The following is a 27,377-nucleotide window of genomic DNA, read 5'->3' on the forward strand; positions in this document are numbered from 1 at the left end:
CTCCTCTATCTCTGGTCACAGCCTCCTGAATGTATGGGACTGAGTGACTTAGCATATGATGCTCATATTTTCTATTGAACATAGAATAAAACAGAAGCGAAATAGACTAGGTACTCCTACATATAAGTATAATCATCTCTTGGTGACCCTTCTAGAGCTTTGGATCTGAATAAATGGCCTGGGAAAACCCCTGAACCATATGTACCAGTTCCTAGTGGTAAGGGAAGAAAGTCACTGTCCATATACTATTTCAGGATTATGGATTATAGCAGTAGTCTCTCGGTAACCGAGGATGACGATTGTCTTTGTGCGTTTTTGTGCACAAAGACACTTGTGCATGAAGATTTAAGTGGAAAAGTCGATGCACAGAGACAGTCCCACTCTCTCAGCTTTGGAAGCCTGGGTCCAGTGGCACGAAAAGTCGTTACACCTGGAGACTTCCTCAGCTGCATTGGATGGCCGTGTTGTATTTTGTGCTCCATCGCGCCCTAAGCACTCCACAGTGCTTTGCTGCGTTGCCATCTCAGCCGTTGAACCTTCTTGTTGGTTTCTTCCGTCTGTTCCTCCGAAGCAGTCTTCACATGCTGGATGAACAAAGCCCTGGTTCACCAGGGGTCGATGGCCCGATGGCTACCCTCACAAGGTTTAGCCAGCCTGTCGAAGTCGTTGCCTGGGGTGTGGCCGCTGCCGCATGCTAGCAGCTACTGGGAGCCACAAGTGAGAGCTGGGTGTCAGGTGGGGGTCAGAGGCTGGAGAGCTGCCCTAGGAGGGCATGACAAGCCCTCCAACCCAGAGATACTACTCCTCCCTGAGCACCCCATACATGGATTAGAAAAAAAGAAAAGCAGGGAAGGCAGGGAGGAAAATGAGTTTCCCATATCTTTTCAGCCTTTTTGGCTGAAAAAAAGTTTTGGCAGACTTTTGGCAGTCTTCTCACCTCACATTGTCTCTGGTTGCCTGACTCCCAGGATCAGAACATCTTCTACAGTGTTAGTCCCTGGTCATCTTGCACTCCAGGCACTATGGCTTCAGTGTGTCACCAGTCATGCTCTCTATGTTTCTTCATGTGTCCCCAGGGACCAGCTGTTCATCCTTGTCACTCTGAGAAGTCCAAGTTGGAGGTTAGCAGAAGGAAAAGAGGGAGCCAGTCTTCTACACTGCAGGGTACACATTCCCATTTTTCTTTTCAGAGGACTTCTTCCCTTTTGCAAGGGCAAGTTCACTGAGATCCCTATTGAAGGGACCCAGAAGAATAATATGTGCCAGGGTCATCAAAAAGTGCTCTGCTAGTCTTCCTTCCTCTCAGTTATCACTCAGAGTCTAGGGGCAAACACAGCAAAGAGATAGGAAGGAAAATAGGATCAAAGAGTTGGAAGGAAAGTAGTTACCCCTTGATTGGGGGGGGGGGATAAAATAAGAGAAAAAACTGTAGCTTATGAATAGAATGGAATGGTATTGTACCTTAAGAAATGATGAGCATGAAAACTTCAGAGAAATTTAGGAAGACTTAGATGAACTGATACAGTGAAAAATGAATGCAACTAGGAAAACAATTTACATGATGACCAGAATAAAAGAAAATAACAAAATCTTGATCCATAAAATGACCACTGGTGATTCCAAAGGATTAATGTCTTCTATGCCTTTAGGCAGGGAGGTGATGGACTACAGGTGAATGAATGAATGAAAAAGCATTTTTTAAAAGTGCTTACCATGTGCCAAGTATTGTGCTAAGTGTTGGAGATAGGAATAGGAAAAATGAGATAGGCCTTGCTCTCAAGGAGCTCATACTCTTAATTTCATTAATAGGATGGATGGCAAGGTCTAAGAGTCCTTTGTTAGGCTAAGGGAGGTGGTCAGATGATAATGCCTGGAGTCTGTAGGATGTAGAGGCAGAGAAGAGGGTGAGGCCTGATGGTCCTCTATCGGACCAGAATGAATAGAGTTGGTCATTCTAATCTCATCCATACCAAGTGGGCAATGAGTTCTGGGAACCCTGGCAGGTAGAGAATGGAGGAAGGAAAGGGGTCAGGGTGTGTCTAGTGGTAGCCATTCTTCCCCATATCCTACCTTGAATGGGTTGTAGGATACCTGGGATACAGGGTCAGAGTAGTGGGGATGATATGGAAAGCAAGGAGGGGCAAGAATTTCTGGTGGGAAGTATATCTTCCTATCATTCAGCTGTCCTGGATGGATTCAGGACCAAAGAGGGTGGGGTGAATGTGGGTGAAGGTATGAGACTGGGTAGGAATGGTGGTCCCCAATATTGATGGGTACAGAATGAGATATATATTATCAGACAAGGCCAATGTGTAAATTTGTTTTTCTTTGACTCTATTGATTTCTACAGGGCTGAGTTCTATGGTGAAATGAGAACTCGGGGATTAGAGGACACTGGGAGAGCAGGAACATGACTGGGAGACATTGTGGGTAGTCACTTAAAAAGAACAGTATTGTTTAAAAAAAAGAAAAGAAAAGAAGAAAGGAGGGAGGGAGGGAAGGAAGAGAGGAAGGAAGGGAGGGAAGGAAGAGAGGAAGGAAGAGAAAGAGAGAGGAAGGGAGGAAGGAAAGATGGAGGGAGGGAGGAAGGAAGGAAGTAGGGAGGGGGGGAAAAGAAAAGAGCATCAATAAAGTTATTTTATTTTTAATTAAAGTATTCAGCTATAGGTTAGACCATATGTACTCTGAGATCCTTTTGGACACTGAGAAGATTCATTGTGACATCATCTCCCTAAGTCTCAGTTTTTGCATCTGTAAAATGAGTGTTGAACTCCATCTAGAGTTCCTTCCTATTCTAAATCCTGGGGCCTTGTGTTTGTAAAGCTAATTGGGGTCTGCTTGGTCCAGGCAACCTACTATCTAGCTTCAGGAATGGCAGAATAGAATAAGCTTCTTAGGGGCAAAGTTTGTTTTTATTTTCTTAAGCCAGCTAGGTAGTACAGTGGATGGAGCATTGAATCTAGAGTTAGGAAGACCTGAATTCAAGTTTTAGCCTCCAATACTTACTAGTCGTGTGCCGCTGGGCAAGTCATTTAACCTTTAATAAAGGTTATTATAATATAATATATTATTATTTTTTTATTTTTATAATAATAATATAATAATAATAATAAATATAAAAATAAAGACTTCTCATCCATAAAACAGGGATAATAAGAACACTGCCTCACAGGGTCATTGTGGAGATAAAATGAGATAATATTTGTACAATGCTTTGTAAACCTTACAGCATTATATAAATGTTGTTGTTGTTGTTGTTGTTGAGTCATTCAGTTGTGTCTGTGTGACCCCATGGACTTTGTCCCTGAGGTTTTCTTGGCAAAGATACTGGAGTGGTTTGCCATTTTTTAATTCATCGTGTCCCCATTTTACAGATGCTCTAACTACAGCACTACCTAGCTGTCCTACATAATGCTGACTATTATTGTTATTATTCCGGGTCAGTATCCCCAGGCCTAGGTGCTTTGCATGTAGTAAGCCCTTAATCCATGCTGATCGAATTGAATTGGGAACAACCATGACCTTCTGTACTGACCGACACTGATAATTTGTATTTATTTTTCATGTTCAAAGCTCTGGCCCTTCCACGGAGTCCTGGGGGGGAGCCAGCACTTCCAGGAACAGTCCACCATCATATTAATAAGGCAATTGGTCATCACGATCACTCTGATACTAGCTCGGTGTCTTCCTGGCAACATTCTTTTGCAGTGGAGCACAATTACTCTCATTTGAGGGAAGGGAATCATCAGAGTTTGAGCCAGTAAGCTGCCCAGTTCAGCCTCAGATCCAGGGTTGGCACCTCCAGGCAGAAGAATGGGACTTGAGGTAAGCCTGAAAGGAAGAGGGGTGACCAAAAGGAGCTGGAGCAAAGGAGGAGAGAGAGCTGAGCTGAAGGTGGCAGAGGATAAGGAGTCTGCAATTACATTGGGGTTCCAGGTTTGAATGGAGAGGGGCAAGAAATCAATTCCTAGCAATGATGGTCAGAGGGAGCAGGGCACTTGGATACTGGAAGCTGAGGCATTAAAATACAGTGGAAAGGATCTCACTGCCAGGACCTTGGCCCAGGATCACTGAAGCAAAGCGGCCCCCACAGGCAGTCAACCTTAGGTCCAGAGTCAGCGTCCCTGGCTCTAGGCTCCCAGACAGCATTCGTGCTATTGACCCCAGAGCTTCTTATCATCTGGCCTGCATGTCACTTTAAAGAGATCCAGGTAACTCCAGGGAACCCAGCTCAAAGGGCGCCCAACACAGACTGGCCTGATGCCCGGTAGGCCACCTTTGCCCCAGAATGGACCTACTGCAAGAGTTAACTTATTCAGGCTGGAAAAAGAGATCTTTTGCACTTTCTGTGGGGCATGGGGGCACGGGGATTTGAGGGGTGGGAGACACTCAAGGAGAGGACTACAGAAACCTGGGCGAGGGACTGGAGAACACTGGAAGAGAGGGAGACACTACTGGGTAGCCATAAATGGTTTTTGTCCCCAGAGCCTTGCCGGGTGCAAGACACGCACGGGGTGTCTAAAACACGTTTGTCGAAGGGAAGGGGCCACCCAACCAACATTGGGGTAGAGGGGTGAGCAGGAACGACACCCCATCCTAGTAATAAGACAAGTGGGCGTCACCATCGGGAAGGAGGCTGGGGTGAGGTTGGCACAAGTCTTAACTACTGGCTTTAGGACTGGAAGGGGAAATTCCCTTTAAGCAGCTCACACCTTGATGTTGGCCATGACTTCATCCTCATCATGAAAGCACACCCAGGGTTTTCTGGACCACGAAGTCCGAAAGACCCTCTCAGCCTCTCTTCTCGGGTCGGACCTCCGCTCTGCTCCCCCTCCCCCTTTCCCCAGTGACTCCTCCTGACTAATGCTATCTCTTAGCAATTTATGGATACTGGGCTAGGCAGGAGCGTCAGCCCCAAGCGGGGTGGCCTGGGACTGCCTGGTAGGAGGGGTCCTAGGACGCTGCTGCCCGCTGCTTCCTTATATATGCACCGAAGCAGGATGCCTAAGCCGGCCCCCAGAGTGGGCGGGTTCTCTACTCACTCAGGTTGCTGGCGCTGAAAAAAGTCCCCCAGAGTCCAAGGGTCCAGGCAGTGGGTGTAAGGAGCGGGTGCCCGACGGCCACGGCCCCTCGCCCAGGAGGACGGCATGGGCTTTGAGGAGCTTCTGAAGGAGGTGGGAGGCTACGGCCGCTTCCAGATCCGCAATGTGCTGCTCTTGGTCCTGCCCCGGCTCCTGCTGCCTCTGAACTTCCTCTTGCCAATTTTCATAGCTGCGGTGCCCAGCCACCACTGCGCCTTGCCAGCCCAGGACCCTCTTGACAACCTCACCCAAGAGTCAGCCTGGCTGGAAGCCTACGTGCCCCGGGAGCAGGATGGCAGCCTCAGCTCGTGCTACCGCTATCTCCACCCACACCACTCCAACACCACCCCCGAGGAGCAGGAGGACCAAGTCGTGCCCTGTCCTGATGGCTGGAGCTATGACCAATCACAGTTCTACTCTACCATCGCTACCCAGGTAAGCTCCTGGACCTCGCCCGAGGCGTCAGACCGAGGAGAATTCCTCAGGCTACAGGATCTCCTGGGTCCTTCCAGTCCTAAAAACCTGTGGATGCTCGAGGAGGGGAGAGGGAGGAGTGACACACGCTGGGTCAAATGCTCGGAGACGCTAAGAACGGGAGGGACAGTCCCATACTCCTCCTCTGCACATTCCCAGGATAGAGGCAAGGGAACCATTATTAGCTCCAGAGCTGGAAGGGGCCTTGAGAAGGTGCATCCCTTCATTTTACAAAAGAAGTTCCTGAGATCGTTGGACCAAGGTCATGTAGGTAGTAAGTTGTAAAGCCAAGATTTGAACTTGGGACTTCTGACTCCAGATCTGATGTGCTTATTCCACTCCTCTCTGTAGCACAAGGAGAGAGAAAGACAGGAATGGCTGGGGATATGGGAAAGATGCTTTTTTGAATGTCTGAACTAGAGCATGATGGGATGGAAAGAGCAAGACACTAGGAAGAAGAGACCTGAGGTCTAGCTCTAGTTCTGCTCCGGTGACTGGTTATGTAAATAATTTACTCTCCCTGAGCCTCAGCTTCCCTTGTTTGTCAAAGGAGGTCCTGCTAAGGGGGACAGCTCTAAAATCCTTTGGAGTGGAGACTATCCCTTCTCTCCCCACCCTTTTCTTGGTTTTAGTAGTCTTAATCTCTAGCCAAGTTTTTTTTTTTTAATTTTTATTTTTAACCCTTACCTTCAGGTTTAGTATTAATTCTAAAACTGAAGAACAGCAAGGGCTGGGAAATCAGGATTAAATGACTTACCCAGGGTCACACAGCTAGGAAGTATCTGAGGTCAAATTTGAACTCCTGGTCTCCTTTCTACTGTGCTACCTAGCTGCCCCAGCTAGAGCCCAGCTCTTTACATAGGATAGTAGCATAATCGTTTGTTGATTATGAAATCAAGAATAGTCTATTAGACTATCCCCAACCCTTGGTTTGGGATGAAAGGAAGAGATAGAATAGATGACCTCGGTGAGAAATACCAGAAGGAAAAGGTCCTTCAGGCTGTCTTTTCACCTTGCTATGGGATAGAGACAAGAGAGGGAGGGAGAGCATTCTCCGGGAAGGCAGGGTGGTGGATGATGAACTCAGGAGAGGAAGGGGCTCGGGGGCAGGCTGAGGGGCCGTCCTGTGTTCTCTGGGGATGCCAGCATAGTCTGCCTAGAGCATTGGCCACAGCGAGCAAGGATTCTAGGTCCTACCTGGGGATGCCTAGCCCCCTACTCTATAACCCTACCCCATCTAGTGGGACCTGGTGTGTGAGCGAAAGGGACTGAATCGCGTCATATCCACCTTCTTCTTCATTGGTGTGCTGGTGGGGGCCGTGATCTTTGGATACTTGTCTGACAGGTACCGGGGCACAGAGGGCCTGGGGGAGCCACAAAAGAACCAGGGGAGTCCTGAAACACAACCTGCACCTTCTGTGTCCATTTGGGCTAGACCTGGGTCCCCCATCCTATGCTCTGGTCTCTCTCTGCTTGGGACAGGCCTTCCCACCACCCCCATGCCAGGGTCCCGCTGCCCTCCACCCAGGCTAGATGTACCCCTTCAGGACGTCTGGCTGGTAGTCTGTTTTGAGTTCCACCACTCGTTTCTTAGACAGAAGTCTCCATTTCAGGGGGGAGGAAGCGTTGGTTTCTTGACCCGCTGGAAGGTCTGACCCCTGTGTGACTGATGCCAGGTTTGGGAGACGTCCATTGCTCTTAGTAGCCTATGTGAGCTCGCTAGTCCTGGGCCTGGTCTCCGTCATTTCTGTCAGCTACATCATGTTTGTCATCACTCGCACCCTCACCGGTGTTGCCTTGGCTGGCTTCACTATCATTGTCTTGCCCCTAGGTAAGAGCCTGTGTGAGGGTCGAGGGTGCCAGGATGAGGGATGGAGTGGGGGGGGGGTAGTGTGTTCCCTGCTCTGGCGTGAGGAGATGGGGGCGTACACAGCAGGGAGGATCTCATTGGATGGCCCCCCAGGGGAGTCATAGCGAAAACTGGATTCCCATAGGGATCAGGATCTTTGTGGGGGGGATCAGGTGGGGAAGAAGGGAAGTTTCTGAGGACCAACCAATGACAAACTGAGGTCATCTGTATTTCTTTTTTTCTGTCTTTATCTCCGCCTTTTCCTATTTCCTCTTGGTCTATCCATCCCTGTCTTTGTCCCTTGCCTGTCTCTGTCTCTTTCTCCCTATCCCTGGCCCACTTCTTGTATCCCTTGTTTCCTCTCTGTCTCTGTCTTTTCTTTCTTTCTGTGTCTTTGGTATCTGCCCCTCTGTGCCTCTGTCATTCTGTCTCTCCCTCTCTATCCCTTACCCTCTTTCCATATCCTTTGTTCTCTCTCTCTCTGTGTCTGTCTCTGTCTCTGTCTCTCTCTCTCTCTTTCTCTCCCTCTCTCTCCCTCTCTCCCTCCCTCTCTCTGTCCCCTTCTTTCCCTCTCTCTGTCTCTCTCCCCCCTCTCTTTCTCTCTCTCTCTGTCTCTGTCCTTCTCTGTCTCTGTCTCTCTCTCTGCCTCTCTCTGTCTCTCTGTCTCTGTCTCTGTCTGTTTCTGTCTGTCTGTCTGTCTGTCTGTCTCTCTCTCTTTCTCTCCCTCTCTCTCCCTCTCCCTCCCTCTCTCTGTCCCCTTCTTTCCCTCTCTCTGTCTCCCTCTCCCCCCCTCTCTATCTTTCTCTCTCTCTCTGTCTCTGTCTTTCTCTGTCTTTCTGTTGTCTCTGTCTCTCTCTGTGTCTATCTGTTTCTCTCTCCCTCTCTCTCTGTGTCTCTCTCCCCTCATGCCTTGCCCTTTCCCGGATCCAGAGTTAGAGTGGTTAGATGTTGGACACCGCACTATGGCCGGCATCCTGGCCAGCGCCTTCTGGTCTATGGGAGTGATGCTGCTGGCTCTGATTGGTTACCTGATCCGAGACTGGCGCTGGCTGCTGCTGGCTGTGACCCTGCCCTGTGTCCCGGGTATCCTCAGCCTCTGGTGAGATGAAGCTAGACTGCCTGGCTATAGGGCATGCGGGGGTGGGAGCAGGGGTTGGGAAGGAGAGTCCTGCAGCTCTCTGCAGTGCAAAGCAGAGCACTGGGGGATGTGGTGGGTGGTCTGACCCTCCCTCCCTCCCTTTTCCATTCTCCCAGGGGAGGGTGCAAGCACACCTTGGCAATGACAGTGGCTTTCCCTGGCCACTTAGCATTCAGCCCCAGGATTCCGTGGTGACCTGAGGCTGAGACCCAGGGCTGGCCCAGCCCCCCACCCCATCCCTCCCGCCTGCCCCTCTTGCTGTCCCAGGCTTCTCTCTGGCTGGAGTGCCCCACCCTCTGCCTCCCACCCCCCAGGTGGGTGCCTGAGTCTGCCCGGTGGTTAATGACCCAAGGTCGGGTCAAGGAAGCCCAACATTACCTCCTCCAATGTGCAGCACTCAATGGCCGGCCCCAGGCTAGGGACAGACTAAGCACTGAGGTAAGGAGGACTCTGGGGGGACTGTCTGGGTCATGTCTACACCACCCTCACAAAACACACCCCTTGGCCCCTCAGGAATAGGGAGTCAAATTTCCTTGAGGAGCTGGGGCGTGAGCATCAGACTCCCGATGACTCCCCGTGGCCTTCCCCTGAACCCCTCCCACCTCCCCATCCATACACACACAGTTGGGTGGTAGAAAGAGTGTCAGCCTGGGACTTAGGAGACATGGGTTCTAGTTCCCATTAAGTAACCTTGGACAAAGGGACATCCCTCCTCTGGACCTCAGCCTACCCTAACTTCCCTGATCCCCCTAAAATGAGGGTCCTGGGAGCAGACTGAGCCAGAGAGGAGGTTCCAAGCCTGTGAGACTGGAAAATTCGAGGTGCCATTAACAACTAGAAGACAGTTCTGGGGAGAAAGATAAAAGATACTGGGCTGAGTTTGGGCTTTGAGTTTGAGGTCAGGGTGGGTGGGTGGTCCAAGGAAGAGGTGGATGTAAGGAGACAGAGGACTTGGGCCCACTTAGCTCTGCCTTCCACTACTTGACCTTGGCCAGATCACTTCCCTTTTTTGGAAGGAGCCTCAGTTCCTCCAAGCATCCTGAAATGCCTTCTATATGTCAGGAAGTATCCTAGACAAACACAAGGAGAAGTAGCAGAGAAACAAAAGAAGTGCAGAACAATAAAATGGAGAAAAAGAAACTCATAAAATGAGTGGGTTGGACTAGATGGTCTCTGAGGTTCCTCTCAGCTCATCCATTCAAGGATTCTGATTCTATGTTTCTCCATATTCACCATAACCTCCCTGACTATACTCCTGGGTAAACCCTTTCCCCCAACCCCAGGCCCTGAGTCTGGTGGCCGAAGGGGAAAAGATGGTCCGAAGGCCTTCCTACCTGGACTTGTTCCGGACACCCCGGCTCAGGCACATCTCCCTGTGTTGCATGGTTGTGTGGTGAGAACTGGGGCTCCATCCTGAAGGAGGAGGGGCTGGGGTGGCCCCCCTGCCTGGGTCCTCTGATGGAAGAGGGGAAAAGGGTCCTCCTTAGAGTGACTGGCTCTAGAAGATTCTAGCCGGAGAGAGGGTGGGATTTGGGAGGGCGGGGAGAGGCAGAAGGGTCTCCTTGTAGGTGGTAGTATGGGGGGGGGGGGCAGGATCAGTGAAGGATAAATGGAGATGTTCGAGTGGAAGATTCCAGGGAGGGGTACGGAGTGGATTGTGTGAGAAGCCTGAAGTGAAGATGGGGTGAGGTAGAGTCAGCAGGGAAGGGATCTCAGAGCAGGAAGGTCTGGAGGATGAAGGCATCTGAGAAGAGGACATAGGGGTGGGGATGGCACTTAATGAAACTGGAGGAGAAACAGAAGCTAGTCTTGGAGACAGGGCCAGCAGTAGCCCAGATCATCCTCCTTTCGTCATCACAGGTTTGGGGTGAACTTCTCATACTATGGCCTAAGCCTGGACCTATCAGGCCTGGGCCTGAACCTGTACCAGATACAGTTGCTGTTTGGGGTAGTGGAGATACCTTCCAAGATGATTGTCTACTTGTCCGTGCGCTATGCAGGGCGCCGCCTCACAGAGGTGGGAGCCCTGCTGGGCACTGCCCTCACTGTGGGGGCTAGTCTGCTACTGCCCTCTGGTGAGTCCCTAGGAACCCTTCCCCAGACCCACTGCACTGCCAGACTCCAGAATCACTCCCTGTAGCAAGCCCTATACCCTTATCTGAGGTAATATTTGTAAAGTGATTGGCACATAGTAGGCACTTAATAGTTTTTTCTTTCCATTCTCCCTTCCTCCCTCCTTTCCTTCTTTCCCCTCTTCCTCCCTTCCTTCCTCCCTTCTTCCCTTTCTTCCTCCCTTCCTCCCTTCTTCCCTTTCTTCTTCCCTTCCTCTCTCCCTTCTTCCCTCCCTCCCTCCCTTCCTTCCTTCCTTCCTTCCTTCCTCCCTCCCTCCCTCTATCCCTTCCTTCCTTCCTCCCTACCTCCCTCTATCCCTTCCTTCCTTCCTTCCTTCCTTCCTTCCTTCCTTCCTTCCTTCCTTCCTTCCTTCCTTCCTTTCTTCTTTCCTTCCTTCCTTCCTTCCTTCCTTCCTTCCTTCCTTCCTTCCTTCCTTCCTTCCTTCCTTCCTTCCTCCCTCCTTTCTTCCCTTTCTTCCTCCCTTCTTCCCTTTCTTCCTCCCTTCTTCCCTTTCTTCTTCCATTCCTCCCTCCATCCCTCCATCCTTTCCTCCTTCCTTCCTTCCTTCCTTCCTTCCTTCCTTCCTTCCTTCCTTCCTCCCTCCCTCCCTTCCTTCCTCCCTCCTTTCTTCCCTTTCTTCCTCCCTTCTTCCCTTCCTTCCTCCATTCTTCCCTTTCTTCTTCCATTCCTCCCTCCCTCCCTCCATCCTTTCCTCCTTCCTTCCTTCCTTCCTTCCTTCCTTCCTTCCTTCCTTCCTTCCTTCCTTCCTTCCTTTTTTTCTTTTTCCATCCTCCATCTCTTGGAAGCTAAATTCAGGGACCTTTGATGTACTAGAAAGAATATTAGAATGAGAGTCAGTACCCCTAGGTTCTAGGTCTGCCTTTACTACCAATTCATTGTATGATCTTATGCAAGTCATTTCTCCTAATCTGGTCCTTAGTTACCCTTGTTTATAAAATAGGGCAGAACTAGCTGATATACAAGCTTCCTTTAAGATCTAAATTTTATGTTTTTAGCTATGATCCTTCCTATGTCTCTGTGATTTCTAAAACCCTCCCTTTCCTTGTGAGAAGCCTACTACCTCCTCCCCCTTGCCCCCAGCCTTACTGCCTGGACAAAGTTCCCCCTGGCATTCTTCTCCTCCCAGGGTTGGGCACATGGAGATTAGTCCTGGGAGTAGCTGGAAAAGGCTTTTCAGAAGCAGCCTTTACCACTGCCTACCTGTTTACATCAGAGTTGTACCCCACTGTACTGAGGTGAGTCTGGGACCCAACTACCAATTTTCATCCCCTCTCATTTTAGTCCTATGCCTCCATCACTTAGGAACTACTCTCCATCATTTCCTCTAATCCTCCACTCTATGAGATCTCTCTGTCTGTCTCTGTCTCTCTCTTACCCCACTTCCTTTCTCCTTCCCTCTCTCTCTCTCCCTCCCTCCCTCTTCTCTCTCTTTTCCTTTCCTCCTTTCTTCCTTTTCCTCTTTTCCTCTTCTCTTTTTTCTTTGTCTTCTTCCTCTCTCCCTCTTGTCTCTCCCTCTTCCTCTTTTCCTTTCTCTCTCTTTGTCTTCACACACACACACACACACACACACACACACACACACACACACACACACCTCTATCTAGACTTTGCTACGCAGAGCCATACCCAGTAGTTGGTTTGCCCAAGAAACATCAGAATTGAGCTGTCTGTGGGGAATGCCTGTTTGCATATCTGGAAGGACATATGGGTCTGTGGTTATGTCTGTCTGTCTGTCTATTTAGAAGGCCTGGAGATCTGGGCTCTCCTCCACTCTGTGCTTACTACACTGTAACCTTGAGTCTTGTCTACAAAATGCGTTAAAATGAATTGAAACAAACTGATTTAAACAACCCTGTGTGCAGCTCACATAGATAAAATCTGTAAAGTGCTTTGTAATTGGGAAGGACCACACTAGAGGGATCTGGGTAAAGGAGGATGTTGTGCCCAAAGCAAACAAGACTTGGGAAGAAGATAGCTGTCTTCCAGCATTTAAAATGCTGTTAAGGGATCAGGGATTAGAGTGGTTCTGCTAGGGCCCAGGGGTTACCACAAGGATTCATGGGTAGGTAAAATTTAAATTAATATCCATCTCTCCAAGTATTATATTTTATAAAATTTATTAATAACCACTTGAAATAGAAGAAATAAAAAAGAGAAATACAAAGGTAAAGTATGACCACATGAGTAAACTTTCCTGCCTGGCTCTCACCCAGGCTCCCCAACAGCCTTCCCTGGAGTGGAGAGAGAAAGAGGCAGGGCTACCCCAAAATATATCTTCCCCACCTTAGCACTTAGCTAAACACATAAATGGGATGCTGGGAAAGAGAGTCCTGGGGAGCAAATTCTAATTACACAGGTGGAAGGTGCAAAGAGGCAGATTCAGGCTCAAAGGAAAGCTTTCCTAACAATTGTCATCCTGGTTTAGTAATTTCAGTCAAGTCCAACTCTTTGTTTGGAGTTTTCTTGGCAAAGACACCAGTATTGATTGCCATTTCCTTCTCCATCCTGACAATTAGAGCCATCCAAAAGTGGATTGGGCCAGCAGGGAGAGAGTCTCATCTCACTGGAAGTCTTTACGAGGTGGCCCAAAAGTCTTAGTGAGTCGATAAGCTTAAAATGGCACAAATACTTTTGGGAGACCATCTATACGAAGGCTGGTGTTGACATAGATGGGATTTCCTCTTAGCTTTAAGTTTGTACAGAGCTGACTCCGGGATTCCATGACATAAAGAGCAGCTACTAATATTACTTGTTGGCACTTGGATTGGAGGCTCTGTCAGCCTCCCAGGGCTCTTGGGACCACAGCTGGGATGGGAATGAGAACACAGAATGGGGACAGACTTCCCTGCTTTAGCAGTGAGCCAGGAGGATGCTGGGCAGAAGAAGCAGAGGATAGCTAGCTCCCAGCTGATACTAAAAAGGCCTGACATTCAACCACCAAGCATCAATCCACTCTCTATCTACTCTCACTCCATTATTTTAAATAGTTGGGACTCTTCCCCCTTATTGCCAACGACTCTCCGTTTATGACTCCTTTTACCATTCATAGCTGTCCCTGGTAGTCATTTTAGTCTGACTTTACTTGTGACAAGTGTTAGGAAAAGGAGGCAGTGAAAAGCCTTATCTGGTACAATATGCCCAGTATCATTGGGGGGAGAGCTTTGGTCTTAAGAATACAATTAAATGGGTGGGGAGACTTCTATACCAAATATATATATATATATAATTTTGTTTTGTTTTTAACACTTGCCCCCTTCTTAAAATTGATCATTACTAAATATTATTTTTAAGGCAAAAGAGTGGTAAGGGCTAGGCAATGGGAGTTAAATGACTTGCTCAGGGTCACACAGCTAGGAATCTGAGGTCATATTTGAACCCAGGACCTCCTCTCTCTAGGCCTGGTTCTCTATCCACTAAGCCACCCTAGCTGCCCCATCTTTATAGTCTTAGAGAGTTGCCCATAACTAAGAGACATAGGCAAGAGAACATTAAATGACAGGGGCAGGATTTGAACCTAGGTCTTCCTGATTCCAAAACTCTGGGCTCTAACTCTTACATTGTCTCTCAGATAAGATGAGAAGATGCTTTAGAGAGTTGTTTGATGGAAAGAGCTCTGGGTTTACAGTCTGAAGACCTGGGTCTTGACTCTGACTACTTCCTTTCTCTGAGGCTCAGGTTCCCAACTTCTCAAATGAAAGGATTGAATAAAGCATCCCTTCTAATTCCTACCAATGTGAGAGTTAAGGAGGATGATGCGGAGGACAAGGATGAGACACTAAGATTTTGTCCTTCAGTTGTTTTTGTCACGTCTGACTCTTCATGACTCCATTTGGGATCATTTTCTTGGCAATTTCCTTCTCCAGATCATTTTACGGATGAGGAAACTGAGGCAAACAAGGTTAAATGACTTGCCCAGGGTCCCACAGAGAATGTCAAAGATCAGATTTGAACTCCGGAAGATGAATCTTCTGGATTCCAGGCTTGGCGTTCTGTGTGCTGTGGCGCCATCTAGCTACCCCATGACACTAGATTAAGATTGACTTAAATCTGAGCTCTTGTCCCTTCCTAGCTAAGTGGCCTTGGATATGTCTCTTAATCTCTTTAAACCTCATTTTCTCTCTGTAAAATAGAGATTACATCTGTAGTTCTCACCACAGATCACTTGTACGTGGCTTCCCCTCCCTGGAGCTCAGTTTCACCATTTGTCAAGTGAGGAGACAGGACTATCTTTGAGGTCCCTCTTTGTTCCCTACATCTCTGCGCTCTTCCTCTATGGGAAGGCTGGCAGAGGAGGCCCTGTGGTTTATCAGGTGGTCCATGGCAGAGTTGTCCATTCATTGGTCAGAGGTTTGTAGTTTGGGGCATTGGCTGACCACATTGCTCTGAATCCTCTTCTCCTACTTCCTTGGCACAGGCAGACAGGGTTGGGACTGACCGCCCTGGTGGGCCGGCTGGGGGGCTCCCTTGCACCACTGGCCACCTTGCTGGAAGGGACATGGAGCCCACTACCCAAGGTCACCTATGGTGGGATTGCCCTTGTGGCCTCAGCTACTGCTCTCCTGCTGCCAGAGACTCGCCATGCAGAGCTTCCTGAGACCATCCAGGACGTGGAGAAAAAGAGGTACATTCAATGTCTTTGGTTTGGGTTTGAAGAGACAGGGATGAGGCAAACCCTGAGCCTTTGACAAGGAGCCTTAATTGATCCCTTCAGCCTCACTTTTTTTTTCTAAACTTAATCAACATTGTGTATTGGTCCCAAGGCAGAAGAGTGGTAAGGGCTAGGCAATGGGGGTTAAGTGACTTGCCCAGGGTCACACAGCTGGGAAATGTCTGAGGTCAGATTTGAACCCAGGACCTCCTGTCTCTAGAATTGACTCAATCCACTGAGCCTCCCAGCCTTACTTGCAAAGAAATCCCCTCACTCTATTCCCGATTGGTTGAGCAAGAGAGAAGAGGGGGCAGTGGGTAGGAAAAGGAGGGGAAGGTTCTAGATTAAGGTAGACACAATGAATTTCACCACATGGCTTCTTCCTCCTCAGGACCTTGAAAGGCTCCCAAGAAGAGGGGACACCCATGAAGGTAATACGAAATTAAGACAGGAGATGCCATGGTGCTGGGCAAAGAGCACCAGATGTGACATCAAGATCTGGGTTGGAATTCTGGCTCCATCAAGTGCAATAAGGAATGGCCTCAATTTCCTCATCTGTAAAATAAGTGACTAGACAAGATCTCCAAGGTCGAAATCCTGTGATCCTATCAAGTGAACGCTGACACCATCTTTTTCCACTTGGTCCCTAGGGTGGTAAGTGAGTGATGGGACTGACAGACCCCACTCCCACCCCAAGATGGGGCAGAATTGCAGCCATGATGCACACGGCTTCCTGACACTCTTTAAGAATTGGAACAGACTGTAGAGATGGCCTCATCCTCAAGTACTTCTGCTTGAATATCTCTAATAATCGGACCATCCACAGGGATTCTCTCCCTGATCTCTACCTGGGGTGTGTAAAGGAGCCCCCATTCTCCTTTCTGGGGACAAGGCTACTGGATGGGACAAGTGGGGAAAAATGCTGGAACAGGAGTCAAGAACACCTGGGTCCTTGTCCCAGCTCTGTTACGTAGCTTTGTGGGTCTGTTTCCTCCCTCAGCTGTAGATGGGGATGATAATACGTGCCCAGCCTACCTCACAGGGCTGTTGTGAGGACTGGATGAAAGAATACTTACCAAGTGTCTTGGAAAGTATAAGACCCTGCCTGGTGCTCTAAATGCTCTTGTAATCCAGAAGAGGGGTGGAGGCAGCTGGATCCACAGCCCTGTCTGATGCCTCGAGAAGCCGGGGTGCAGCCCCAGTTCCAGTGGGGGACAGGCAGGAAATAGATGGAGACAGCTGTAGGGTCTGGGATGCTCTGTTGGCCCCCAGAAAGGTCTCTCTTCTCTTCATGGGTCAATACCCATGGGGGTGTTGTATCTGGGACTCTCCTGTACTGGACCAATGTGACTGACTCACACTCTCTCCCTGGCATCATGAGAGGGGAGGGGAGCTGGCAGGCTTCTTCCTATCTACCTCCCCCAGTCAGTTCTCCCCTGTGATGCCTCACCCTGTGCCCCAGATGCCCAGGACTAATGCCAAAAGAAGGGGAGCTGAGACCAAAGGAACAAACACGTTTATTGGGTGAACTTCAAAGGGGGGTGGTTGGAAGTACACGGGTACCCACAGACAAAGAAGGTGGCCACTCCTTGACGTCAGTGGAGGGAGGGCATGGCACTGCCACCAGGGCAGTCCCTGCATGATTCTTCTCCCCCCAGTTCTTCCTCATGAACTTGGGTCTGTTTGAAGCCAATGTCTGAGGAACCTGCTGAGTTTTAGAGGAAGAGAAAGAGCATCCTCTCCTTCGTCCTGTATTGCCACCCTCCACCCCTCCAGCATCAGATGCTCGGCAGGCGGTGTGGAACTAAGCATAAACCACCAGCCAGGGTGGGGAATGGGGGATGAAGCCTGGAGGCTACTTGGAACACGCAGCCCAGTCTGGCTTGAAAGGATGGAAATTGCTGCCCTTCTTGTTCAACTTGGGGGATAGGGAGGGTCTGGACAGGACCCAGGACAGGGAAAAGGATTCCTCTGTTAGCTTCTCAGTCCGATTTCAGCTCTAAAGAGTCATAGATGTAGCAGCCCACGTCACCAATGTTCACACCTGGATGGGGGAAGGACAGAGTCACCAAAGGAGGTGGGGGGCGGGGGGAGGAGGGACACTAGGGAAGGAGGGAAGAGAGGCAATTGTGAGAGGGAGGGGGACTGGAAGACAGCAGGAGAGAAGGGAAGAGAGGCCAGTGTAGAAGGGAGAGGGGTGGGGGGCTAGGGGGAAGGAGAAGGCTTTTAACATACTAGGGAACTACATGTAAATCATGCAAAAGCTATGCAGTGAAATGCGTATCAGCTTGGGTATTGCTGGGGTGGGGGCTCCCACCTTTGGGCCCAAACAGGTATCCGTAGCAAGGGATGTGGCAGTACGGGAAACCATCATGCTGAGGACACAGCGGTAACTTGGTTTAGTTCTACCCTTGAGTTCTTCTGCCCCACCTCCACCTTTCTTTTGCTCTTAAATAGCTCTTACCTTCTTAGTATCAATTCTAAGGCAAAAGAGTGGTAAGGGCTAGGCAACTGGAGTTAAGTGACTTGCCCAGGGTCACATAGCTAGGAAGTGCTTGAGGCCAGATTGGAACCCAGGGCCTCCCTTCTCTAGGTCTGACTCTCTATCCACTGAGCCACCCAGATGCCCCTGCCTCCACCTCTCTTCCAGGGCTCCCTCCAGCTTCCTGAGTCTCCCCTACCCAGTGCTCCCGCTCTTCCTTCTTTCCCCTCCAGAGACTACCTACAGCTTTGGTCAAATAATTTACTTTTTTCTGAGCCTGTTTCCCCATATGTGATGTGAGATGAAGGAGAAGGACTAGAAAATTCATCTCTCATGCCCTGTGGCTCTGGGATTCTAGGAGAACTCTGTGATCCCTCCCCCAACTTTGCCTGCTTCTGGCTCCCAATCTTCCCTGGGCTCCTACTTTCCCAACTGCATTTATCCCCTGGCTTACCTCTGCGTGGCTCCCTGCTGTCAGGGTTTTTCGGCAGCGCTGGCATCGGAGACAGGGCCGATGCCAGTTCCTGCCCAGGGACATCACCTTTTCAGCTAGCAGAAAGAGAGGTCATGGTACCCAGAGGATGGCTGGGGGGGGCTTCCCCGGTGCCACCTGGGGCTCTGTTTGAGCAGGAGGGCTCTGATCCCCTCTACCACTCTCATCCAGGCTCTCCCACCCACATTCCTGCTCATCCCAGTGGCCCAGATCTGAACCCCCAACTCACCAAAGTAAACGGGGTTCCCACAGCCAGGACACAAGGATGTCTCACCAGCATATGTCTTCACCTGTGTTGGGCCTGAGGAGACAAGAGACTTTGGCTGGGTTTGGGGTTGGGAGAAAGCTGCCCAGAGCCCTTTCTCTTCATCACTAGAAGGGCTGGAGCTCCCTTCATAAGAGCTCAAATTTAAGGGGTGGAAAGTAGGGGTCCAACTCACTCACAAAGTGTCTTACCCCATTGCCCATCTTCCTGCCCACCCGACATCTCCATATTATCCCCTTACCCAGGTTCAGCAGTTCTTGCCACCCTCCCTATGCCATCAGGGGCCCTGGTCAATCCTCCTCCTTGATGCCAAGGTGCCAACCCCCTCTTGCCCGCCCGCCTGGCCCCAATCAGCAGCAACTCAATCCCTGGGAAACCCGATCTGGACATCGGAGCTGAGGCCCAGGGCAGGCGGTGTCGGGTGTTGGGGAGTGTGTGTCAGTGCTTATTTGGGCTGGGGAGGAATGGCAGGGGGAGGAGGCAGAGGGGACACAAAGGCTGGGTTGTGCGCACATATTGCCACCCCAAACCTCCAGCTAGAGGCAAGGAGACGTTAAAAGGCAAAAATCACTGTTGCCATCTTTCCACAGCACCGGACCCAGTGACCTGGGTTTTAATCCCAGCCTTGTCACTGAATAGCTGTGTGTCTTTGGTCAAGTCCAGTTTGACCACCCCTAAACCTCCGTTTCCTTATTCAACTCAACAAACGTTTTGTTGTTTAGTCATTTCAATCAATGTCTGACTCTCTGCGACCTCCGTTGGGGTTTTCTTGGCAAAGACACTGGAGTGGTTTTCTGTTTCCTTCTCCAGCTCATTTTACAGATAAGCAAACTGAGGCAAACAGGATGAAGTGACTTTCCCAGGGTCACACCACTAGTAAATCTCTGATTTGAACTCAGGAAAATGAGTCTTCCTGACTCCAGGTCCAGTGTTCTATCCACTGTACCGCCTAGCTGCCCCACCAGAAAACATTACAGAGGCTCCTAAGATGGATGGCTTTGCAGGAGCTTAGAGATGAACGAGTCCATCACTCCGTTTTATAGATGAAGAAACTGAGTCCCTGCAAAGGGAAATGACCTGTCCAAAGTCACACAATAACTAAGAAGCTGGGACAACTCTGTGGCACATGGCACAGAGAGTACCAGGCTTGGAGTTGGGAGGACCTGGGTTCAAATCTGGCCTCAAGCACTTCCTTGCTAAGTGACCCTGGGCATGTCACTTAATCCCATTTGCCTCACCCTTGCCCTACTGTCTTAGAATTGTTACTCAGACAGAAAGCAAGAGTTTAAAAAAAAAAACTTAAATACTAAAGAGCAGATCCATAATTCAGATCTAGGTTTCCAATTCTCTCGGCTGTGTGCTCATTTGGATCTTCCCACTGCCTCCTACAGGGTACCACACATAGTAGGCGATTAATCGGTATATGTTGCACAGAGAAAAACAAACAAGAGGCAAAAGCGGGAAGGCTTCCAAGCATGTCTCAGAAGGCCCTGTTCTCCCCTTTCTGGGACCTATTATGCCCTCCACTGGGGCCCTCATCCCTCAACTGGAACACAGAATAAACAAAGGGAAAGGCAGGAAAGGGAGGTCACCACTCTGAGGGTGGGGACTGGGGACTGCTGGAGACTTTGTGTCTTCAGGAGAAAAGCAGGGGCAATGGGGAGCCCCAGAAAGCTTCTGGGCAGGAACCGGACCCCTCAGCACTGTCTCTCTGGGAGATCGTTTTGGCAGTTCTGCAATGGGTAGGGTGTCGGAAGAGCAAGAAGAATAGCGACAGGCTGGGTCTGGTGAGGAGGCTTTTACAATAGAGGCAAGGGACCCGAATTAGAGTGGAGAGAAGAGGATGAATTGGACAGATGCTTTGGAGATGGAGTCAGGAAGAGTTGATGACTAATGGCCCATGGGCCAGGAAAGGACAGGAAAAAGTCAAACACAACTCCAGGACTATGAACCTGAGTGAGCAGAAGAAATAGGGAAACTGGGGGAGGGAGGCTAAGGAGGGGAAAGTAGGGTTACGTCAAAATGTACTATTTCTAGGGCAGCTGGGTGGCACAGTGAATAGAGTGCCAGGCCTGGAGTGGGGAGGTCCTGGGCAAGCCACTTAACCCCCATTGCCTAGCCCTTACCACTCTTCTACCTTGGAACCAATACCCAGTATTGATTCCAAGACAAGGTAAGGGTTTCAAAAAAAGTCATCCAGACACTTCCTAGCTGTGTGACCCTGGGAAAGTCACTTAATCCCCATTGCCTAGCCCTTGCCACTCTTTTGCCTTAGAACTAATATATAGTATTGATTCTAAGGCAAAAGGTAGGGGCTTAAAAAAATGCCATGGAGCAATGTTTAACAAAAATTAAAATGTAATACAGCAAACATAATGTTAGTCTGTGGTTTCCTAAATCAGTAGAGGAGATACAAGGATCTTGCTTCTATTTGAATTTGACACCACTGGTCTTTAAGAGTTGCCCAGAGCCCAGGAAGATTGGCCCAAGACCACTGGCCCAATATGAGTGGGAGGGGAGGCCCCGAATCGGGTCTCGAAAAGTGCTTTGGAAAATATATAAGGAGGTGGCATAATTATTGCTATTACTTCTGGGCCCAGAGATGAGGGTAGGTTGAGGACACCGGAGTGGAAAACCTTTCGCAGTGGTTCTGAGCTCCCTGCCATCCCAGAAGGGCCAAGAAGCTGAGTTAGGGGCATGGTTTTCTGATGCTATATACTCCACTTACTCCAAAAGGGCACTTACTCCTCCTTGACCTCTTGGCCTGAGGGGGGCCTGTCCGGCTCCTGGGTGGACTGAAGCTGCCAGCAGTCAAGGGCATGGTGGTGATGGGGGTCACAGTTGGAGGATGGGGAAGATCTTCCATGTAGGAGCCCACCCCACCAGCTTTGATCCCTGCAACCCAGGAGAGAGAGGAGGAAAAGAGTGGGGAGAAGAATGAGGGTGTCCAAGCCTGTCTCTGGGGATGCTCCCTACCCAGCATCCTTCATGGGAGCTGTTCCTTTCCCCCAATCCCCCAGTGGCTCCATTTCTCAAGGCCATCTCATTTATTTCCCCTTTCCAGGTCAGGATGAGCCACTCTACTGCTCTCCCTCCCTCCATCCATCCCTTGTGGGGATAGGAACTTACCCAGGGGTCCAAAAAGAACTGCATAACATGGTTTGTGACAATATGGCTTTCCATTATGCTGAATTCAGGGAGAAAGCAAGAGTTGGGAAAAGCAGAAGAATCCATGAGACCTCCACCCCATCCCCACCCCAATGCCCCTTATTTTCCAGCTGAGGGGAAGTCACAATCCACTCTAGTCTAGGGTCCTAAAGCCCGAATCCCCTCTGGACCCTCCACCTCCAGAACTGAAAGCTGTCCAGGGAGTCAGGGAGCACTTATTCTCCCATAATACCAAAGAGTGTTGTGATTTATAATTGGAAGAAGTCAGTACCCCTATTCCTTGCACTCTGGCCTGGATCCTACCATCAGGGGAAAAGGAAAGGGAGCCTGTCTCCTCCCAGATAGGACTAGCCTGGGCAGGCACCACTTGGGGGCTCACCCAGAGCTAGCAGGGCACTGGGCAACTGCTGAAGGAGAACTTCAAGGGCCAGAAGACATTTAACCTCCCCTCACCCTCCTAAGGCAATTCCTGAACCAGGGATTTCAAATTAAATGGAGGAGTCTCCTGATGTCAGGTTGGTGCTAAGCAGGTGAGAGGCTGATTGAAAGGCTCTTTGGGGCTACAAAAGCTAGAACTGCATTGAAGGTACAGGGGAAATGCCAGATAAAGGCTAACATCTACATAGTACTTTCCATGTGCCAGATATTGGGCTTTTCTATCATTATCTCATTGATTCTCACAACCGTGTGAGGTAGATTCTTTTATTATTCCCATTTTACAGAAAAGAAAACTGAGGCAAAGAGCAATCAAGTAACTTGCTCAGGGTCACACAGCTACTGTGTGCCTGAGGCCAGATTTGACTTTAGATCTTCCTGACTCCAGCCCCAGGGTTCTATTCTCTAGGTGCCCCAGGGAGAGACTGATTTAGGGATGAGGGAGGGAGCTAACAAAGGGCAGTCAGATACCGGAGATAAGATCCAGACCGAGAGAGGAGAGCCAAGAAGGGCATTGGGGGTGATAATCTGGCCACCCCTTATGCTTACCTCTCCAACCATTTGGGTCACACCAGCTTCCCGCTCCTCCCCTGCCCCCCCCCCCCTTCCGTCTTCTCTCCCAATAGGGGCCTCACCTCGGCGTGTCCACCCGCAGCCAGGACATTGTGGCAGCGCTCACATTTCAGGCAGAATCGATGCCAGTTCTGACCCAGGGAGCTCACCTTTTCAGCTGCGTGAAGGAACAGAGTGGACAGTGGAGGCTCAGGATCTGTTTGCACTCAGCCCTCAGGGACTTTGGGATGGGGAAGGAGGGAGATAGATGGGTGGGGCAGAAGAGAATGTTCTCCATAGCCCGCTCTCTCTCCCTCGACCCTTGGGGAGTCTTGGGGCCTTAGCAGCGCCCATTCCTCATTCCCCTGCTCTGCCCAAATCCTCGCCCTCACAGTGGGTCCAATCTTTTGCACTTTGCCAGCTCCTGAGACCCAATCTTGGAACCAATTCACCCAAGAAGAAGCAGAAAGGACCTCCAGGGGTGCCAGCCCGATTCCTGTCAATCTACTCTGGGAAATGGGGACAGATCCCCTCCTCCAGCACCTCCCCAGCCCTCCAGGGATATCACTCAGAACAGTAAAGGGGTAGAAATCCTGGGACCTCCCGTCCTTTCTCACCACCTCGGATGCCCTTAGACCTCCCAGAATCTGTCCCATCCCAAATTACTTCCCCCAATTCCCTCCTTAAATAGTCTCTCCCAGCGCCCACCAGTCTCTCCTAGGTGCCTTCTAACTCCTGGTCTTCCCCAAACTTAGCTCCCAGGCTCTTCTCCCAACTTTTGCTCCCAGTCTTCCCTCAAACTTTGTTACTAAGGTCTTCCTCAGCGTCTCTGCACCCTTGGGCATCTCCCTCCAATTCTCCTCCCACAGTCCCCCCCCCAAATTCTCTCCGTTCCAAGCACTCCCCCGAACTCGCCCCCAGTCCCCCTCAAACTTTCTCAACTACTTAAAACTTTGTTCCCAGTGTCTCCCCCAAATCCCCCCACCCGCGGGTGTCCCTCAGATTCCCCTGTCCCCACCGAAGAACACGGGCTGCTGGCAGCGGGGGCAGGTCCAGCTCATGGCTCCCTCCAAGCTCCAGAGTCGCTCTGGGTTCTGGAGCTGCTGGCACGGGTGACTTAAGCCCGCTGGGTCTCCCTTTCCTCCCCGCCCACTGTCATACTCCCGAGCCTCATTGGGCGCCGACTGCTCTATCTTAGTTGCGATTGGCTGTTTGGCTCTGCTTGGGGACTCTGGGCATCTTCCGTGTCGTGTGGCGGGAATGTGGCATTTTGGGGGGTAGGAGAGGTGGGGTGGGGGTGACACCAAGTGATGATGAGAGAGTTCTGTCAATGCTTCATTCCCGGGCAGTGGGGCACCAGCGTAGTGCTCCCATCTAGGTAGGCTGAGGGATGGTTCATTCGTGTGAGGGTGTGGACCCTGTTCTTGGGAGGAAGCTAGGCTATCAGGATGAAAAACCAGAACATCTGCCTGGAATATTGGGGTGGGGGGGATGTCGGGGAAGAAATATCTGCGATACCAGTAAAACAGGAAAGCCAGAGTTCAAATGTGACTTCAGACGTTGTGTAGCTGTATGAACCTGGACAAATCACTTAACACCTGTTTGCCTCAGTTTCCCCATCTGTAAAATGGGGATAATAATACCACCGACTGTCCAGGATTGTTGTGAGAGTCAAATGGGATAATTGTAAAGTGCCAGGCACAAGATAAGCACTATTTAAAGGATAGCTATTATTATTGTTATTAGTAGATGGAAATCTGAACTCTGAGTCAGCAAGACCTGGGTTCAAGTACCTGATATTGACACATACTTGCTGAGGGACTCTGAGCAAGTCTCTTAACCTCTAATACTATCACTTGCACATCTTTTTTGGTAGCGGGATTTCCTTACTGAGAATTCCTTACACAACTTCAGACAATTTCCCAACTTTTGGTCTCAAATGTATCTTCTTTTTTTTTTTTAACCCTTACCTTCTGTATTAGTGTCAATTCTAAGACAGAAGAACAGCAAGAGCTACACAATTGGAGTTAAGTGACTTACCCAGGGTCACACAGCTAGGATGTGTCTGAGGCCAGATTTGAACCTAATTCCTCCTGGCTCCAGGCCTGGCATTCTATCCACTGTACTACCTAGCTGCTCCCTTTTATATTCTTAAAAATTATTAAAGACTTCAAAAGGCTTTTCTTTATGTGGGTTATGTCTAGCAATAATTACTCTATTAGAAATGAAAACTGATAACATTTTATTTATTTATCAATTAATTTAAAAACAGCAAAAAAATGGGGCAGCTGGGTGGCTCAGTGGATTGAGAGTCAGGTCTAGAGACAGGAGGTCCTGGGTTCAAATGTGACCCCAGATACTTTCTAGCTGTGTGACCCTGGCCAAGTCCCTTAACTCCCATTATCTAGCCCTCACCACTTTTCTGCCTAGGGACCAACAGTAAGGGTTTAAAAGAAAAAAAATTAAAATAAAAACAGCAAGAAACCCATTACATGTCAACATAAATAATATTTTTAGGAATTTATTTTATTATTTATTCATTCATTCACTCATTTATTTATTTTTCATCTCTATTTATTATATATAACATATATAAATATAAAATAGAATATAATATAGAAATAAATCTAAATAAATCTAAAAAAGTCTATATTAATAAAAGTATTATATTAAAATGTAAATTATATCAACATAAAATATGATATTTATTTTTATTTGTTATATTTTTTAAAAATAGTGGCAATAGTAACATTGTTCTATATATTTTTACAAGTCTTTAATGCCTGGCTTAATAGATGACAGAAGGACAGAAGACTCTCCTATCTGCTTCTTCTATTTTTTTTAAACCTTATCTTCCATCTTAAAATCAATATTCTAAGGCAGAAGAGTGGTAAGGGCTAGGCAATGGGGATCAAGTGACTTGCCCAGGACCACACAGCTAGAAAGTATCTGAGGCCAGTTTTAAACCCAGGACCTGCAGCCTCTAGATCTGGCTCTCAATCCACTGAGCCACCTAGCTGCCCCTCTCCTATCTGTTTCTGCATTCAGTCTGTTGTGATGTGTTATTTTAGTTGAAGCACGGGGGGGGGGGGGGGGGGGGAAAGCTTGGTATTTTCATTTTAACTAATTAATTTATTTAAAAATTTTAATTAATTTAATTAATGAAAATTAATTTAATTAATTAATAAATCAGAATTAAATTTAAATTAATTTATTATTATAATATAATTAAATTTAATGTATTTAATTATCTTTAAATAAATTGCTGTTTCATATATAAAATATGTAATATAAAATTAAATATAATTAATTAATTAATATTTTATTTGAAAGCATTTTAATAGGAAAATAACATCTTAGTATTTTATTCTGAAAACGTTTTTTATTTCCTAGAGCCTCTTAAAGCGTTTCTGGGACTCCCAGGGGCCATGGTCCATACTTGGAAAACTGCTCAATTAATAAGGTCTGAAACAGAATCGTGGGGAAGGTAGGGGATACGTTGTTTTTGTTGCAGCTCTATTGTACAATGCCTTGCCCATAGTAGATGTTTTTTCATCAGTAACATTTATTCATATTAATAATCGTTTCAATCTATTAATAATATCACCCTCAATTATATATAAAAACAATTTTTAACATCTGTTTGTTTTTTATTTTGAGTTCCAAATTCTCTCTGTCCCTTCTCCCTTCCTCCTCCATGAGACAGTAAGGAATCTGATACAGATTCATAGTAGGTACTTAAATGTTTGTCATTAAGGAGGGCTATTAGGTGGCACAATAGAGTGCTGGTCCTGGAGCCTCAGACACTTCTTAGTTGTGTGACCCTGGATAAGTCAATTAGTCCTGTTTGTCTCAGTTTTCTCATCTGTAAAATGGACTGGAGAAGGACATGGCAAACCACATTAGGGACTTTGTCAAGAAAACCCCAAATGAGGACTTGATGAGTCAGACATGGCTGAACAAAAATGTCTGTCAAGCTAGTTCCCTTAATGGACCTGGAATTGAAGAGAAAGACAGCCCATCTTTTCAATATCAGTATTCTCCTGGTAACGACATTTGGCTGTGAATCATGGAACACCCACAATCTCTGAAGAATCAAGTTTGTGGGTGCCTCCAAAGGGCAATGGAAATACTCAGGGTGGGTGTAAGAAGACTGTTATATTACCAATGATGACTTGCATGTAAGAAGTGCCACAAAAGACATTCATCAAGGACACTTAGGATTGGAAAAGGAGATGAGCTAGTGCATAGGGAGAACCAGGAATGACTGAGTACTGTGCTAATATCCACAAAAACAATTAAAGACCACAAGACACATGACATATACACTCCTCTCTCTCTCTTTCTCTCTCCCTCCGTCTTTCTCTCTCCCCCCCTCTCTCTTTCTCCCCCCTCTCCCTCTATCTCTGTCTTTCTGCCTCTCTGTCTCTCCTCCCCACACACACACATCAGTCTCATCAGTTTTCTTACCTACCTAAAACAAAAACAAAAACAAACCATGAGGAGACTTCCAGTGAAATGCTCCGACAAACATTTATGGAAGGATCAGGGTAAGAATCCCATGGGATGAGAAGACATAGAGACACTGAGATCTCTCTGTATTGGTGATGGGAGTACCCTCTCCTGTAAGATCATGAATCCACCCAACTTTCAAAATGT

At 48.5% G+C, this 27,377-nt stretch overlaps 2 protein-coding genes and 1 long non-coding RNA gene across 6 annotated transcripts in view; 1 reads left to right on the top strand and 2 right to left on the bottom strand.

Annotated features, from left to right (window-relative positions):
- The window catches only part of LOC103097666 (uncharacterized), a 25,193-nt gene extending 20,016 nt beyond the window's left edge, over positions 1–5,177 (bottom strand). The window contains exon 1 of the long non-coding RNA XR_462528.2: positions 5,043–5,177. This is a non-coding gene — a long non-coding RNA (uncharacterized LOC103097666). The remainder of the gene's footprint in view (positions 1–5,042) is intronic.
- On the top strand, positions 5,148–16,420 carry SLC22A7 (solute carrier family 22 member 7). 3 transcript variants are annotated; one of them, XM_007483949.3, is made up of 10 exons: positions 5,148–5,516; positions 6,797–6,900; positions 7,232–7,386; positions 8,335–8,503; positions 8,857–8,980; positions 9,826–9,935; positions 10,403–10,617; positions 11,802–11,910; positions 15,090–15,296; positions 15,715–16,420. In XM_007483949.3, exons 1-10 carry the CDS (start codon positions 5,148–5,150, stop codon positions 15,767–15,769), a joined length of 1,617 nt encoding a protein of 538 aa, XP_007484011.1. In that variant the 3' UTR covers positions 15,770–16,420. The 3 variants fall into 3 exon arrangements, with proteins under 3 accessions (XP_007484011.1, XP_007484013.1, XP_007484012.2); XM_007483951.3 differs by lacking the exon at positions 7,232–7,386 and having other exon boundaries at positions 8,810–8,980; XM_007483950.3 differs by lacking the exon at positions 15,715–16,420 and having other exon boundaries at positions 11,756–11,910; positions 15,090–15,294.
- A 404-nt stretch (positions 16,421–16,824) lies between these two features.
- On the bottom strand, positions 16,825–23,808 carry CRIP3 (cysteine rich protein 3). Of its 2 annotated transcripts, XM_001365195.4 has the most exons (8): positions 23,737–23,808; positions 22,802–22,896; positions 21,693–21,750; positions 21,309–21,458; positions 18,528–18,599; positions 18,260–18,354; positions 17,641–17,698; positions 16,825–17,367 (listed from the first exon to the last, which is right to left on the bottom strand). In XM_001365195.4, the coding sequence occupies exons 1-8, from the start codon at positions 23,777–23,779 to the stop codon at positions 17,306–17,308; spliced, it is 633 nt and encodes a 210-aa protein (XP_001365232.1). In that variant the 5' UTR covers positions 23,780–23,808; the 3' UTR covers positions 16,825–17,305. The 2 variants fall into 2 exon arrangements, with proteins under 2 accessions (XP_001365232.1, XP_007484021.1); XM_007483959.2 differs by lacking the exon at positions 21,309–21,458.
- Positions 23,809–27,377: the final 3,569 nt, after the last annotated feature.

The sequence above is a fragment of the Monodelphis domestica genome, chromosome 2, assembly GCF_027887165.1.
Source record: "Monodelphis domestica isolate mMonDom1 chromosome 2, mMonDom1.pri, whole genome shotgun sequence".
In the NCBI taxonomy this organism is placed as follows: Eukaryota; Metazoa; Chordata; class Mammalia; order Didelphimorphia; family Didelphidae; genus Monodelphis; species Monodelphis domestica.